Source organism: Talpa europaea (genome assembly GCF_964194135.1).
Source record: "Talpa europaea genome assembly, chromosome: 6".
Classification (NCBI taxonomy): Eukaryota; Metazoa; Chordata; class Mammalia; order Eulipotyphla; family Talpidae; genus Talpa; species Talpa europaea.
The window spans coordinates 41,399,931-41,417,166 of NC_140072.1; the positions used below are offsets into that span (position 1 = coordinate 41,399,931).

Genomic DNA, 17,236 nt, shown 5'->3' on the forward strand with positions numbered 1-17,236 from the left:
CAAATAAAGAACCAACATTGGTCTATTACTACTAATTATACACCACATTATTTAGATTCTACTCGTTTGCCCTAATGTTCCATGACACATTCATCGAGTCTCCCTGGCCTCTGCTAGGCTGTGATGTTTCTGAGTTTTTGTTTTTGGTGACCATGACGGTCCCAAGGAGTACTGGTCAGGAGTGGTGCAGAATTATGAACTCAAACGGGCTTTGTCTTGATAATTTTTATTAACACTGAATGAATTCAGTACCCAAGAATTTTACTGAAGAGGTAATAGATAAGGCAAGTGTAGATATCCATTAAAAAAGCCTTGGGGTTTCAGGAGAAAGATAGAAGTAAAATTGTCATTAATTTTTAGACTAATTAAAAAAATAATTCACATGTTCAAAATCAAATATAAAAAAAGTAGGCTTCTGGTTTCTAGCCTGGTATATAAGGAACTTGGAGTCACCATTGTACCCTCACAACAAGTAAAAGCTGAACTGAAAATCAACAACTCTTCTTGGATTCATTAGAGAATTGAGGTCACAGGGCAAACTTCTGCTACAGAAACTGAGGAGAACGGCTACTTGACAGAGCAGAGCTGAGAGCAGAAACCACCATCTGAGCTAGCGGTGGGGATTACAAGAGAAAGAACTGACACCTCAGAACTTACTTCAGAACAACTCTGTGGGGAAACCCAGAAACGAGAGACAGAACTAAGGACACGAAGGGAAATTTTAGCCTCTGACACCTACAGTAACAGCAAACAGTAAAGATAGTCTAATCCCTACCTACATAGGCGTAACACCTCTCAGTCTGACAGTTTCTTACACAAATAAACATACTCTTACCATAAGGTTCAGCAGTCATACTCACTGGTATTCACTCCAAAGAACTGAAAGCTTATAGCCACACAAAAAGTACACAGGAATGTATAAAGCAGTTTTATTCATAATCATTAAAACTTAGAAGCAACCAAGATGTCCTTCAGTTGGTGAATGGATAAGTAAAGTATGGTATGTTCAAACAAGATTATTCAATAATTAAAAAGTTGTCAAGTTATGAAAAGACGTGGGGAACCTCAAGTGTATGTAGCTAAGTGAAAGAAGTCAATCAGGTAAGTCTAGCATTGTATGGTGACTTTTTGGAAAAGGGAAAACTATGGAGACAGTAAAAAGACCAGTGATGTCAGGGTTTCAGGTGGAAGGAGGAAGGGACTGATAGGTAAATCATAGGGACTTTTAGGGCAGTGAAATCATTCTGCATGATGCTGTAATGATGGACATAAGTCATTATACAGTTGTCAAATCCCATAGAAAGCACACCATAAAAAAATGAATCCTAATGTAAACTATGAACTTTAGCTAATAATAATGTGTCAAAGTTGGCTTATCACCTTTAACAAAAGTATCACACTAATGCACGATGTTGATAGTAGGGGAATGTGTGTGTATGTGAGTGGGCAGGGGGTGGAGGCAAAGGGCCTTACTAAAAAGTAAAATCTATTAATTGTTTTAAAAAGTATGTTGATAGAAGTTTTACTCCTCTAGTGATCCACATCCACAGTGTTTTCCACTCCCATTAGAGTTAACCATTTTCATTAGTTTTAAGTGTCCTTCAAATGGTCTCTGGAAGTGGTATCAAAAATAAATATATATTATCTTTCCACTTTTGAAGAAATAAAAAGCAGTATATAGTATTAGTCTATCTTTTCACTTAACAGCAGGCTTTGCAATCACTTCCAAGCAACAGTGAGCTATCTTTCACTGCGGAGATGTTTCTTGATTTATTAAGTGGTTCCTACAGATAGTTATGGTGTTTCAATCTATTGCTTACATGTACTGGTCATTTTTGTTTGTATGCACATAAATCTACAGGAAATTCTCAAAAGTACACCCCTGGGTCTAAGAGTATAGGCTTTTTAAATTTTGATAGATACTGCTAAATTGCCAGCTTTCAGTTATACTCTCAATAGCAAACAAAAATCCTTTAGTGGGTCCTCCCCTGGTGGTGCAGGGGATTGAGCACCACTTTGTGAAGCTGTCTGCAGCCTCTGAAGGGCTGGTTCCATTCCAGCCGGCTGGCTCCATCCCAGCCGGCTGGCGAGGGTCCCACATGGCGTGGCAGACCTCTCCTGTCACGCCCGCTGCTCCCCTCAGCGGTGTATTTCGTCAGTCTGCCTGTTCTGTTCCCCGCTCTGTCTCTGGTGAACCCTCTCAACCTCCCGCACACCTGGCCTGTACCCCGGTTCTTGCATAAATAAATAAATAAATAAATCTTTAAAAAAAATCCTTTAGTGATGGCTTAACAAAATGTTCTCTGCTTTATTCTCTAGATAAAACTCTTTGTTGGAAGCAGGGAGGGGTGACAGGATGGATGGTAGGAGTGGTGGTAGAGTCAGGAGAATCACACACATGAATTACCAACAGCTTCCCGGAGAGAAACAAGAACTTAAAGTTATATTAACATGTAATTCTTACCCAGTTGAAATTCGGTCTTGGGCTTGATGGCTGGAAGCTTACAATGCCATTCAAAAGTATTTGCATAGGAACTCACTGGTTTAGCAAGCCCAGCTAAAAGCTTGAGAATCAACTTTTCATCCCATGGGTTCTCAACAGTGAAGTCTTAAAGGAACGAGAACAAAAAAAAAAAAAAACAAATTTAGTACCCAAGAATTTTACTAAAGAAATAATAAAGCAAGTGCAGACACAGATCACATAAGCTTTCAAAAGTCTTGTCTTTAATGAGCATTGATTCAAATAATAAATAACTAGTGTCAAAAGTCAAGATGGATAGTTCTGTATAGTTTATTACTTGTCATTTTACATCTATAAACAGATCAATTTCAGTTTGTGGCAAAAATTAACAATAAAGGCATAAGCACACCAAGTTCCATTCACCTACCTCTAACATAATAATGAATATATGTCTTAAAGGCAGACTTGGACATTAGTGACTTCTAACATGCCTAGGTATAAAATCTTTAAATTGCCTTTCCACTCACACCCACAAAACACATTGTCTCTGAACAATTGGATGAGATAAAATTTGTGTCCACAAAAGAGAAGTCATTTCTAAAGGAAAGTTTCTGCCCAATTTAGAATGCCACCAAAAAAATTCTAGTAGTGGAGATCAAAGACTATTTCAGCATGATTAAGACTTCCTTAGCGATCTGCACATGGAGGACACTATTCTGGGTAGTTTGCCCTTAGTAACTCACTTGGTCCTTACAATAAGACTCTAAGTAGTACCACTGTTCTCTCCACCTTATAAAAAGGAAAGAGGGATATAGAGAATTAAAATCATCTTGGCTAGATCACACCATTTAAGAAGGGAAGCTAGGGCTAGAACTTAGTCTATCTCCAGTCTCTGCTCTTAATCACTTATACAAGACTGTATGACTTGAGGGTGGATGGCGTTCCTTTACCCTGAGTCTCAGTTTATTTTTCTATAAAATGGGGATAACAGTAGCAGATTACATGCCTGACACGCAGTTGGCTCTCAAATTCCAATTCCCTCCTCCAACAGTAGTTATTTTGATGCCTTTTACAATCAACACAGGCTGATTCGCCCTTTAAGTATGCTACCATTGTTCTACACTGTGATGCAGCTACGTTATGTTAGTGCTGTGCCCTACTCAATGGCATGCAAGTCCTTGCTCTTAGAGCTTCCTTAATGGAGCAGCTTTTACCAGGTTATTCTCCTGACTCATAGGCAATCAAGATTGAGCATCTGTTCATACTTGGGGCACTGATATTCTCAAGCCAATTGGTCTGCATTAGTTCTCCTGGGAGCCCAGCACCGACATCTGGAGGCTCCTTGGCAATGGGAGGGTCAGTATCTGTAAGTCTGCAAGTCTCCAGGCTCGGCTCTGCCTCGCTGGTCAGCACATCACTCACAACAGGCTGGCTCAGACAGAGTAAGGATGCTGGAGATACACCTGTGGGGAATGCTGGTTCTGGGCCTTGCTCCTGAATTGGACTGGATGTGTTAAAAGGGTACAAGAGAGAAAACAAAAATACATCATGATGAGAAGCTTAGTAGATCAGATTAAAGTCCCACAAAACAATTTCTTTTTCCTATTAAGAATGACATTTCAAGATGGTATCACAAAGAGTTGATTAAAGCATTTTACTTAGACAAACTACTATATGTAAATGCTTATCTATTATAATGAGTAGAAAAAAATCACAGATATGGTAATATGTCAGATAAACAAGTGAGGTAATAGTGGGGTGTCTTTAGTAGGAAATGGTGGGAGGAAGGGGCGTATTTCATCTCTTATCTACACATCACTGCCGTGATCCAGACTGTTCCAAAAACAAACATTCTTATAACATTGAGATAGAAATATCAATCATAAATCCTAATATGGTACATACACACACACAGTTGATCCTCATTCATGGCTTCCTTATTTGTGAATTCACATATAAGCTAAAACTTATCAGTAACCCCATATCAGTACTCATGGTATTTCTGCAATCTTCCACAGACATGCAGGACACTGAAAAATTTGAATTACTCAGTACCCATGTTCCCAAGGAAGGCTGGGTCAGGTGATGCTCTGCTTTCTTGTAGCTCTTAGACTATAAACAAGTGTCCTTATGTAGCATTTTTAATGACCTTTTTTGTTTGCATTTTTGTGCTTTTTGTTGGTGATTTTGCAGTATAAAATAGTTTCCAAGTGTAGTGCTGAAGTACTGGTATTCCTAAGCCTAAGAAGGCGGCAATGTGCCTCACAGAAATCACGTGTGGTAGGGATGCTTGGGTCAGGCCTGAGTTCTATGGCTGTTGGTTGGAAGCTTAATGTTAATGAAATTAACACTATATATTAGGTAAGGTGTTTTTACCTAAAATGTGACCAGAGGCTCAGAGGAACCTAACCATATAGTAGGAGCAATGGCTCAGTGTTTGTCAATTCAGTGTTGGCTGTGACTGTACAGATCAGAACCACTGCAAATGACAGGAACAGATGGTGCACATGCCTGTGCCCACACATGCTGTCCCCGGATTATAGCCACATAGATAGACACACGTACAAATGCTTTTATACAAATGAGTTTATACATGCAACTTCACATTGCATTTCTGCTTCTGTCACGAGCACTTTTTTCCTACTGTGAATTAAAAAAAATACTTTTATTTTAGTGATGTTAAAGGATTGTAGCAAAGATTAGAGAATTCCCATATATGCCTCACCTAATTTTCCCTAATGTTATCTAACATTGTAGTAGTGCCTTTGTCTAAACTAACAAACCAACATTTGTCATTTGTTACTATTAATCAACCTGCAGACATCATTCCATCTCACCAGCATTTCCACAAAGCCCTTTTCTGCTCCAGGACCCAATATGGGACACTATGGTGCTTTCAGTGGTCCTTGCCTTACTCTCTTGTCTGTGACAGTTTCCTAGTTGTTCTTAGTTTCCCAAGACCTTGACAGTTTTGAGGAGTGCTGGCTAGGTATTTCGTAGAATGTCCCTCACTTTGGGTTTCTCTGATGTTTTCCTCATGACTAGACCACAAAGGTTGGTTTTTAGGGAAAGTATCAGAGAGGTAAAGTGCCCTTCACGTGTGGTGATGCCATTAATGTATCTTAAGTCTATATTTTGCACCAACACCTAAGAAGCTTAAACATTCTAACTGCCGCTTCTTAAAAGAAAACTACTGATTTTCTTAGTTATAATGTTGAATATGTAAGCAACCATTTGTCTGCTCAGCTCTGCAATAGTCTTAATATGTCATAGTCGGCAGTTGACAGGATCTGCAGTTCTACTTCCAAAATGAGAAGTCAGTCACAGAAAATGTTCCCACGGGGATTCTCTGCTACCTACTGCATCTCTCATGCCTCAATGTAACAAGTGTTTAGGTTAATCATCGTATTTCTATTGACAAAGAGTATCTTCTGACTTAACTGTTAGTCAATAAAAACTCTACTAGCTTTTCAGGGTTGGGATTAGGTATTGTATCATAGATTAAAAAACAAAGCTAGAATTAAAATGGAGAGTGACAGAACCACATATACCATCACAATACCTGAATTTTCTGTCTCTTGAAGGCCCCACCACGTTTTCTGCACCAGAATCCAAAGTTGTTTGGGTGTACTCTTTTGCTAGTACATTTTCTAAAATATATAGTAAATTAGAGACAGACATTATATGCATGTGCATATACATACAATTTTATATGGTTATAAAGTCTAGAATTCCTTTTAACACTGATATTTATAATTCAAAAAGTGTTTCATGGTAAATATGCTACAAGATTAAAAACTAAAAGAAAAAAACCACATACCTAAATTCTAATATATGTGACTATTTCAACTTTATACACTTAATCCATACAATCCTTCAAAAGAAAAGGGTCTAGAGAGTGGAATTTCCAATGTGGAAAGATAGTGGTATGGTAGTAGGGTAAACCTTGCTTTAGGAAAACCTCATGACAAGGACACGGAGAATAAAAGGCTGGCATTTTTGGAGGGCACAGATTTTGGTGTCTTTTAGTGTAATCTATTTAGTCAGTCGGCATTTAGTTGACTGAAGTGATTTAAAGTGTTACATTAAGAAATTTCCTGGCAATACTTACCCCTTACTCCTTTTAACTTAAAAAAAAAAATCTATTGATAGACAAACTAGATAGAGCAGAAATAAAGAATATATTTCTATTTGGCTACATATAGCCACGTATTACAATGAATTAAATTTTATCAGATAATGCTTACCAAACAGGTGCTAACACTCTTAAGTACTATAACATTAACTGTTTATACAACCAAAGTGGCAAACATTCCAAGGACAGCTAATATTGACTTTTGTCAGACTTTCGACTGAACTAGTTTTCCTGAATGGAAAAAGTTTAGAAATTTTTGTAATAAAGTGGCAAGCTTGTAATGGCACTTGGCAATTGTCTAGGTTTCAACTGAACTCTTCTTGAAAATTTAGGGGAAAAAAACACAAAAAACAAAAAACTGGACTAGTCCTCTAAGAAAAACATTTTATTATTTAGTTTAAAATCTACAGGGTCAGACTTCACATTAAAATATGCTTCCATCTAAGGGTGTGAAATTCTTTGGCAGTTCTTTCACTGGATTGCTTTGGTAAACAATTGCTGTTTTTTTAAAAAAGTGCTACTAGCAGTGATAAAAGTTCAGCTAGTAAATTAGTAGTCATTAAAATAGTAAAGGGGTCTCAGAGCTCATATATTTTATAGGTTAGTACTTAATAGGTAATAATTATCTGTGCTCAATGTCATATATTAAGATTCAATTTAGAATAAAAAAGATCTTTTATCTAGTAGTGCTATGTTTTCAGGAAATAAGGACTGTGAGTTTTATCATTATTCTTTTATCGTCAAATCACTAAAAAAATAAGAAAATAATATTTTGGGTATAGTGCTTGGCTACATTTCTAAATGAATAAAATCTGTAGACACAGATCTATAATTTGCTATTTGTCACTCTTATCAAATTGTTTCTAGCATTCAAATAATTTAATCTGTCATAGTGGACTGTTGGTTTATTGTATAAAATAAAACAAACCTCTACCCTATACTATGTATATTTGCCTATAAATGCTTTTATAGGTTTTCCCCCGTTCTACTTATTACATTTTTTAAATGCACACAGACTTTATGCACAGTGAGTCAAAAAAAAAAAAAAAAAAGACCAATGAATGGGTTTTAAGTTTCCTATTCATGATTTCTAAACTTTTCATTTAGAATTTTTATGAAGAAAATTATAATACTGAAAGAACAGAAGATGACACCCAAAGAGCATAACACACACCTTTATCTTCTAATATGTCCACTGGAAGCTTGTGGAAAGGTGTAGACGCAAGCTGTGCAGCTGAGGTGAAGTCTCCTGCGCTCTTAGGACTGGGTGCCAGAGTTTTGTTGCAGCGGATTCCCCAGATGGTTGAATCATCCAAAAATTCTTCAGTATGAGGTCCTTCCTACAACAAAAGATAAATTAAAAAAGAAAAAAAAAAAGTCTCCCTGTTTTGTCCATGAAATTTAACACTGTAATACTTTTTAAGATCCAACAAAATGAGGAATTATCACAATACAACTCAGGCTGATATGTACCAGCTGATATGTGACATCATTGTTCTGTTCTTCCCTCTGTACTGGGACACTTGACCTTTAACACACCCCAGCGGAGGCACACTTCAGGAAGGGGTCACGTTTTTGCTTTTCAATTTTTACTTTTTTTTTTAATTTGGAAAGTCTGGGTTTACAAAGGAGTCACAGAGATAGTAGAGTTCACAGACTCTTCATCAAACTTCCTCTGTAAAAAACCCAACAATACTAGTAACTGTTGCTATCATTTGGATTTCATTTTTCTACTACTGTTGCTTTTCTGTTTCACAGTCCACTCGAGGCTACCATGCTATATCTAGTCATTATGTCTCCTTGGTCTCCAATAATCAAGGCCAGTTTATTGGTCTTTCTCAGGGTGATACCTTTGAATACTGGTGTCATTGTGGAATGTCCTCCAAATTCTATCTATTTGATATTTTCTCATGACAAGAATGGTGATAAAGATTTTTGGGAAGAACATCAGGGGCAAGGTGCCCTTTCTTATGCATCACAGAGGATAGCAACCCCACTTATTACTGGCAAGGTGAACACTCACTTGGTGGGGCTGCCAGTTTTCTCCACCTAAGTTACTATTTTTCCCTTTCCACATTCTCTTTGTATTAGCTGAAAGCAAGTCATACAGCTAGTCTCCAAAGGGAGTGACTTAAGCTCCACTCCCAGAAAAAAAGGAATATCAAAGAATTTGTGAACAAATGTTAAAATCACCACTAATTAGCAAACAATTTGGGTGAATATTTTGAGGCTATACATATACTGTTTCTCCTTAAAATTCCACTCACTGATTTTAGTATTCATCAATTGTTTTCTATTGCTACTCATTCCTTCTACATTACTTAGAATTCTTCTCTAAGGAAGTTTGTTCTTTCTTCCCCATTTGTATCAATATAGATATTTATTTTACTTGGGTTATAATCTGATGCTACCTTGTTCTACATATTTTCTGGTTCAAATTGTTCCATTGCCTTCTTCAGGTGGCTCCTTGTTCTTTTGCTATATATAAGCACTTCCTTGCTTCCTGGCACTACAAAATGCTCCAGGCCTATCTTGTATTGTACCTGCTCTACCCCTAGAATCAGCTGTTTCTCCAAGAATACAACAGTCAAGTTTTAGAGCCTGCACAAAGACAGAAGCTGATGAGTCAGAATCACATGTGACAAAGCTCTTCAGTTGCTAATAAAATGTCACCCAAGTTTTTATATTTACTGGCTAGCCCTCACAGATTCCACCATTTCTCTTCCAACACAGGCAGATGAACATAGAATAAATCACTTGGCACATGCTTAGGACCACGACATATGGAAAATTCACTTTATTTTTCCAGCCAAAGCATAGGTAGTTGAATAATTCAATAAATCTATCTATGAAAAGATGGCACTATAGTTGAAATTCATTCCATTTTTGGGAAAATTTTTAAGAAGGTCATAAAGTTTATCAGAAGGAAGGATTAGAGGGTCAGGTGATAATTTATTCAAAAGAATTCACCATGGAATTAAGCCCCCAATTTAGTACAGCTTTTCAGTACTACTCTCTGAAAAACGGCAGTCAGAAAGCCAAGCTGGGGGGAATGGAGAGGAAAGTACACCCTGAGGTACACTCAGGACTGTTTGCTGGACACAATTGCTGCAGAGCAGAATATTGTGGCCCAGCAAACATCTGAAGCTTGTCTGCTGAGGTATGCCGGTGATGGTAGACCATTGCAGTTTAATTCAGATTTTCTAATATCCCACTGCAGGTCTCTCTTAGGTCCAGGAAAAAATACACATCCTCCTAGTCATGCCTCCTGTCTACAGGGTAGGCCCTCAAGGGCAAAGATCATATCAAATTCATTCATATCAAATACTATGATAGTGCCTAGCACACAATATTCAAATAATTATAAAATAATATTGCTCAAAAACACACTCTTCATGTAACATTGATTGGCACATTCACTTGGTAAAATGAGAAGAAAAGGTTGTAAGACACAATTCATGGGGGCCTCCCCCGTGGCGCAGCGGTTGAGCGCTGGGTTGCAGGGTTGCCCGCGGCCTCTGTAGCGCCGGTTCGATCCCCGGCTGCTCCCGGCCACCGGAGGAGGGTCCCACATGGTGCGCAGACCTCTCCTGCCACCCGCTGCTCCCCTCAGCAGTGTACTTCGGTCCTTCTGCCTGCTCTGCTCCCCGCTCTGGCTCTGGTGAATTCTCTCACCATCCCACTTCTGACTGTACCCAGTGCTTGTATGAATAATAAATAAATAAATCTTTAAAAAAAAAAAAAAAAGACACAATTCATGGATGAAGCAGAGATTGACTTACATTCGGTTTTGAAGGAAATCTGCTTAAAGAGCGTTCTCCAAATGTCCTGGCTCCTGGGGGTTTATTTTTAGGCTGTGGTAACCTAAGGCAAGATTTGCAAAATTATAAATAGTGTGCTAAGAAAATAAATCTGCCACCTAAGTGAGTGTCAGAAACATTCTCCATTTGTCTTATTTCATGAGTTAATATTTATGTGCCCAGTCCTTACTTTTACAGCAGTTGTAACAAAATTAAGTGCAAACTGAATTAACTTGACTATGTATATAAAAGAAGATCAATAATTACTTAAGCAAAGGTGGAAAATACAGAAATTTCTATTATGCTGAGTAAAAGTTTTAGGGACAAATGAGTCAGAGCCACGGCCAGCAGAATGTCACAAACACCATGTATTTTATTTCATATTTCCATTGCGTGGTCCAGCTAAGGGATGGTTAGGCCCTTTCTCTTTTCTACCTAAATATGAATCCTGTCTACACCATGATACCTTTAATTCTGACACCTCTCTCTTTTTTTTTTAAAGATTTATTTTTTATTTGTTTATACAAGCACTGGGTACAGTCAGAAGCACAGGAGGGTGAGAGAATTCACCAGAGCCAGAGCGGGGAGCAGAGCAGGCAGAAGGACCGAAGCACACTGCTGAGGGGAGCAGTGGGCGGCAGGAGAGGTCTGCGCACCATTTGGGACCCTCCTCTGGTGGCCGGGGAGCAGCGGGGGATTGAACCAGCGCTTCAGAGGCTGTGGGCAGCTTCGCAACCCAGCACTCAACCGCAGCACTCAACCGCTGGGGAGGCCATGACACCTCTCTTTTAACTGACATCTCTCTTCATGGTTTAAACCATTAAGTGAAAATTCCTGTATCCCCAGACAGGGCCCTCTAGTGGAACGTTCCCTGCTGCCTGCCCTGATGTAAATCACTCTTTTGCTACTTTACCAGTCCTACAAATATAAACACAGCATGTACGGATCCCTGGACTGGCAAATTCTTTCACAGCCAAAAAAATATCAAATCAATAGAATTCCTCAGTTCTGCAATAATTTATAATCCCAGGCTTCCTTTTTCAATATATGCTATTGTTAGGGAGGAGAGGGAGGGATCATATCTGCTTTCTGTGACTCCCGCGGAGCGCTGCAGATATGTGAATCTCCCCTAATGTTATATTAACTAGATGTTTCTTTACCCATAATTTTCTTTGTTTCCATCTTCAAACACAGGAAAGGCAGATGACAAGGATGAGATAATCTTATTGACTCCTCTAGCCCCAGCAGATTCTTCATTTTCTTCAAGAGAAAAAGAGTATTTAATGACTGCATTAGGGAAAAAACACTCTCTCTGAGGCTAAACTTCAACTACAAACAACCAGAGGTGCGTGTTAAGCCTCCATGAATTGCCTTCCTGCCACATGTAAAGCCGTGTTCATCATTCTCCCTGCAACAGGGCTACTGCCTCCTGGCTCACCGGCCATTGAGTCCTGAGTCTAACTGGATCCTCTTTTTCTTTACTATAATCTCTCTGTGGTTTCCAGGGTGAATGTCCTGACTCTAGACAAGGGTGGGCCAGCTGCTGGCCTCCCACAAAACACCCCACTGGCATTTCTCTGCCAGGTGAGGCTCAAGTCATAGCCCAAGTACGCAGCCCTTCCTACCTAGGAGTCTGTTCTTTAGCACTTATGTTACTTAATTTTATAAGCAAATTAAATTCATGACACACATTGGGTACCTTGTCAAACACTATCATATTTTTTAATTCACACATTCCTTGTCCTTATGTGACAAGCTAGTCAAGGGCAGGATCAGTTCTTGTATAATCCTTGATAATTCCTATGCAACCACCCATAAAGCTATGCCCAGAGTAGCTTAAACAGTGTTATTACTTTGAAACTGGGCTTCAAATGCATCTTCCTTTTGATCTAGAGATGGCCACTCATCTTTGTCATCAGAAGTATCAGGAAGTGTAGGGGCCTGAAACATATTCATGATGAAACCTTAAAAGAATAGAAAGAATAACCATAAACATGGGTGCAAAGGCACTTTCATTCATTTGTGATTAGACGCTACATATCCAAACAGAAGGCTTTACCCAGTGCTTCTTTCGTGTGCACAGTGGGTGATGGCTGCACTTTGGATGGCGTTGCCTGCACCATCCCCAGCGATGTGTTTGGAGTTGTGTGAAAGGAATTTGTGTTGACAACCTTATGTGCTTCACTCCCTGTTCAAGGAATGGAGACAATATTCATTATCAGTAGGGAAATCAGAATAATTCAGAAAGATATACAAGAAACTTAATACAATAAAACATTTTATTATTGATAATTATCACTAAAAACTTCCATTATTATAGTACATTTAAGTCTTATTTTTATCTTTATAATAGTCCCATAAGGTAGGTAAATCAAGGATTTTCCCTTTACAGAAAAGGAAATGAAAGCTCAAAGCAATTAAGTGCCCTGGATTAAGATTATACCAAATGAGCAGCCTTGTCATAAATAGCATCCTATGCTCCACTGCATTCCAAGAAACACAAACAGTCACACCGTAAATCTAAGCTTAGCCTTCAATCTCACTCATGGAGTCCAGAGAAAGGGACACAAGGTCCTGCATAGTCTGGGCCCTCTCTGACCTCCTCCCCTCTGCACCCCAGCCAGGCTGGCCTCTTAGCTGTGCTCAGAGTCTATCAAGGATATTCCTTTGCTGTTCCTTCTGTGCCCGGGTAGGTCCCGCCTTCAGTTACTCTGTAGGCATCTTTCCTGTTACCTCTGAAACTCAGTCCCATCCCCAAGGAAAACTTCTTTTCCCCTCCACGTGGACGAGGACTTTTGTCCTTTGTGTTCATGATGGCATCCCTCCCTTCCTATAACAGGAAGGGCACACTAAGTCTTGATTAAAAGTAGGTACCCTCAGCTGTTTCAAGTAGCTCTGCTTCCCACCAAACTACCATTGGAAACGATGTCAGCCACATGGAGGAGGAGGTGGAAAGTAAATGTCCAATCCGCGTGTCTTATTTTATATACAAAGCTTACCGCTCATGAAAATACCTCAATGAGTACTGCCAAATAGAAGTAAACACCCTAGTTAACTTCTAATCACCTTTTCTACCTCACAACTCATTAAAGATGACCCTTGCTTGAGATTAATCTGAGAAAAGTTTGCAGAAATTAAGTTCCCAAGAGTTTCTAACTAACAGGGTATGACTAACAAGGGGATTTCTACCTTCATTTGAAACGATTTGATACTCATCTAACCACTACGTTGTAAGAATAGGAAGTTAACGCCCAGGTTTATTAAGGTCTGAACTCTTCCTAAACCACAGCCACCAAACAGACCTCTGAGTAACCTGGAAGAATCTGGTCAAGCAAACCAGAAACAACTTATATTAACTAAACATTACCTTCTTTTATCTTTGCTCCACTCTGTGGCTTGAATTCATGAGTACTTGCAATTGCACATCTGAAAGAGAAAACTCTTGAGACACACTAACTCTTAAGAACAGTAGAAAGACGTCAGCAATTATAAGCCTGTTGTTAAAATACAGATGAAACTGATTAGGTCTCTAGTGTAGGTAAATAAAATGTTTTGGTTTTTCTTTCCTTTGAGGAAAAGAATTCTTAGAAAGGCCAGGTACTAATGTTTGCATGACACAGTGGTCCTGTAATTTAACACCCTGGTAATCATTCTTACATGGGGCAGGATGGAATTAGGGCCTCCCTGATTCAAATGCTCCTATTTACTACACAGGCTGAAGGCTGGCACAGCCCAATGTAGCTGCTGAGTTGTGATGGGGAAAGCACTGGTGTGCTTTAGTCACATGAGCACCTTTCTCTGAGGATCCAGTATCCTCAGAGCTTGATTCTTTAGACTATAGCAATTATATCAAGAAAGAAGGTACATAAGACATTTACGTGTCACAGCTTGTGTGGAGTACAGTTGTGACAGTGGACCTCACCTGTGGATTTAACATTGCCATAATGCCCTTCATGGACTCTGTTAAGATGTAAAGTTAAAAGTGCAAAGAACTTTTAATTTTACAAATTCCTACAAAATGGTCATAAAAACATGAGTTTTTATATGAGATTACAGAGAAAGGTGCCCTTTCTTTGCTGTGGTCAGTAGTACAGGCTGTGAGAGCACCAAGCAGGTCCATTCACTTTTTTGCTTGGGCCAGGCTCAGGGTCAGTCTGAAGCGCTTCTGAGAGCTCCATGTCCTTTAGGTTAGAGCTTCACAATTTCTAAGGGGCAGCTATCTCTGGCTCCCACAGTCTCATGACTCCATCTCTGCTAGACATCCCTCGTTTCCATGGTGACTATCACTGCTGCCATTTTTACCATTTTATAGTTGTGAAATGAACTAAAAAGTAAGACTCATAGCCTCTACAAGACAATCCTCTTCTTATATATATGGTTTAATGCATGAGAGTAGTCTGAATTATTCCTAATGTGAGTGAAAAAGCAGGGTGATTTAAGATCTTATTTCCTGTAGAAATCATTGAAAGACTAACTTTGGACATGGAGCACTTAAGAACTATCATCTGTGCTTGGGGTTTAGTCCAAGATATGAGTTAGACTGTGGCTTTTATTCTTCCTAATGAATCAATAAAATTGTATAAGTTAATCCCTGGGGGAAAATGGAAGGAATACAAAAAGAACACTCATCAGGGAACTGTTTGGTAGTAAGGACCACCAAGTGGATTCAGTGATGGTCAGTAGGCAAAGATAATTTGCATTTAATAGCTGTATATACTTTAGCTACAAAAAAGATTGTTTCAGGACATTAAAAATGTTTAATTCATGAGAGAAGTATGAAGTAAAATAAAAGAAGTATGGAATAAATAAGTCTGAAAGATTTGAGGCTAATGTTCTGATAGTTGGCTTTATAATATGCCCATCTAAAAATCATTTTTAAAAACAGGGATGGTTATTCTTTTACATGACACTCTTGATATTGCAGCTCATGGAAAGAAGCTGATAAATGCCTTTCACATCATTACTGTCTCTAGGGCTACCATTAGCTTACCTGGCATCTTTTGTGGCCACTGCAAACAGAGAATCTGTGACTGGCTGAGCTGTCAAAGGAGCAGGAGGAACTACACTCTGGCTGGTGGCTGGGGACACCAGTGCAATAGGGGCAGCATGTGCCATGAGAGGAACAACAGGAGTTGTGTCTCTTGGTTTCTCTCCCACGTTCCTTGAGTTCTGCAGATCAATGGTTGGAAGAGACAGAGCTCTCAATTCCTGTTGAGAGCCTACACTTGGCCTCATAACTGCTGGATTAGCCTTTCATATGAAGCAAACAAACAAAAACAAGGTCAGTAAGTCCAGAACAGTACTAAATAGGTATTACAGCTTTTCAAAGAATAGCATCCATATTCAGGAAATTCCTTTCCCTTTAAGACACCATCCTCTTACCTCCTCAGGTATTCTGCAATGAATGGTCAACAATAATAAAAAAGACCACTGTATGTGAGGGATGCTTTTGCAGCTTCTTAACCACAGATAGAACTGGCAGCTCATACTTCTGGCCAATGAACAAGCAGTCCCTACATTCTTATCAGTATTTAAGAACCATTGTTTCTCTTTACTTAATTTTGGGAAAAGACCAACAAATCAATGTTATCAAATGCTCATAATTTGAGCATTTGTGCTCAATAGTGTTACTTTCATTAAAATACCCTGGGTAGACATTTTTCCTTTAACAGAAGGGAAGGAGAATATCACCTGCAATAATAACTGTCAAAAACACACAACAGGAAGCCTAACAAGCTCTGAAATTAAATCTTTGCTGTTCTACTCACATATACTTGAACTATAATTGTATATTTTTGTGTTATTAGTTTCTTCAGCGAGTATGGGGATAAATTACTAAATACCAAGAAAATTTAGCAAAAGAAAACAATGGGGCAATTATTTTAAAAATTTCTTGGAACTATCCAGGGAAAACATAGTATATACAAGAATGGAAATCTAAATAATAAGAAAAAGTGAAACAATTCAATAGAAAAATGGACAAAGTACATCAGATTAAAGAAAAACAGGTAGCCACTAAATGCATTTTTAAAAGTCCAAATTCACCCGTACTTAAAAGATGTCACATAATTGAAAAGACCTAGGAGAGCTGTTAGCCACGTGTATATAAGAAATAGAACTTATATTCACTATCAATGTGAGTGTAAAATGGCAAATTTTTGGAGGGCAGACTGATAGTATTTTCGGTGCACAGGCCTCTAGGCAGCAATTGAACTTTTCTAGAGAAATAATCTCGCATGTACAAGATGCTCACTGCAGCACTGTCTTTGCAACAGTCTCCATGTGACACTGCCCTCCCATAAGGAATGACAAAAGGCAGTGCTGAGGTAAAATGAGTCAGAATAGTATGTGGTAACAGTGAAAAGATGAAAGATGGGTTAAATAGAAAAGAAGCAAATAAGTCTTATTTATGCAGAAATTTCAATTGCATTGATATTTATGTGTGTTCATATACATTAAAAGTATGGAAAAATGCAAACTAGTAGCTAGCAGTAAAAGAAATATTCATTTACAAAAACATATACAAATATACACACACATATATCTACATACATTCACATGCATATGCATACCCACATGCAATTTTTTAAAAATCATCATAGTCACTTTACAGTTTTTATAAAATGTAAAAAAATAAGGTATTTCATCTTCACTGTATCAGATAGACAGACTGTGTAAAGTTTATGTAGTCACTGCATAGGTTAAATTAATTTATTCCAAATTTACCTATTCATTAATATTTCCCATTCACTAGCAATTTTAAGAAAATATATGTGGGGGGGGGGGCGGAGCAACATGGCGGCGAGGAGACGGTGCGAGTAAGATCTCCCATTAAAAAAA

At 38.5% G+C, this 17,236-nt stretch overlaps 1 protein-coding gene across 1 annotated transcript in view; it reads right to left on the bottom strand.

Annotated features, from left to right (window-relative positions):
- The window catches only part of BUB1 (BUB1 mitotic checkpoint serine/threonine kinase), a gene marked incomplete at both ends in the record, with an annotated part of 42,329 nt that overhangs the window by 4,322 nt on the left and 20,771 nt on the right, over nt 1-17,236 (bottom strand). The window contains 10 exons of the mRNA XM_084235451.1: nt 2,465-2,608; nt 3,727-3,965; nt 6,024-6,111; nt 7,771-7,936; nt 10,379-10,460; nt 11,557-11,656; nt 12,250-12,360; nt 12,456-12,584; nt 13,764-13,822; nt 15,387-15,646. Coding sequence (XP_084091577.1) covers nt 2,465-2,608; nt 3,727-3,965; nt 6,024-6,111; nt 7,771-7,936; nt 10,379-10,460; nt 11,557-11,656; nt 12,250-12,360; nt 12,456-12,584; nt 13,764-13,822; nt 15,387-15,646 — 1,378 coding nt within the window. The remainder of the gene's footprint in view (nt 1-2,464; nt 2,609-3,726; nt 3,966-6,023; nt 6,112-7,770; nt 7,937-10,378; nt 10,461-11,556; nt 11,657-12,249; nt 12,361-12,455; nt 12,585-13,763; nt 13,823-15,386; nt 15,647-17,236) is intronic.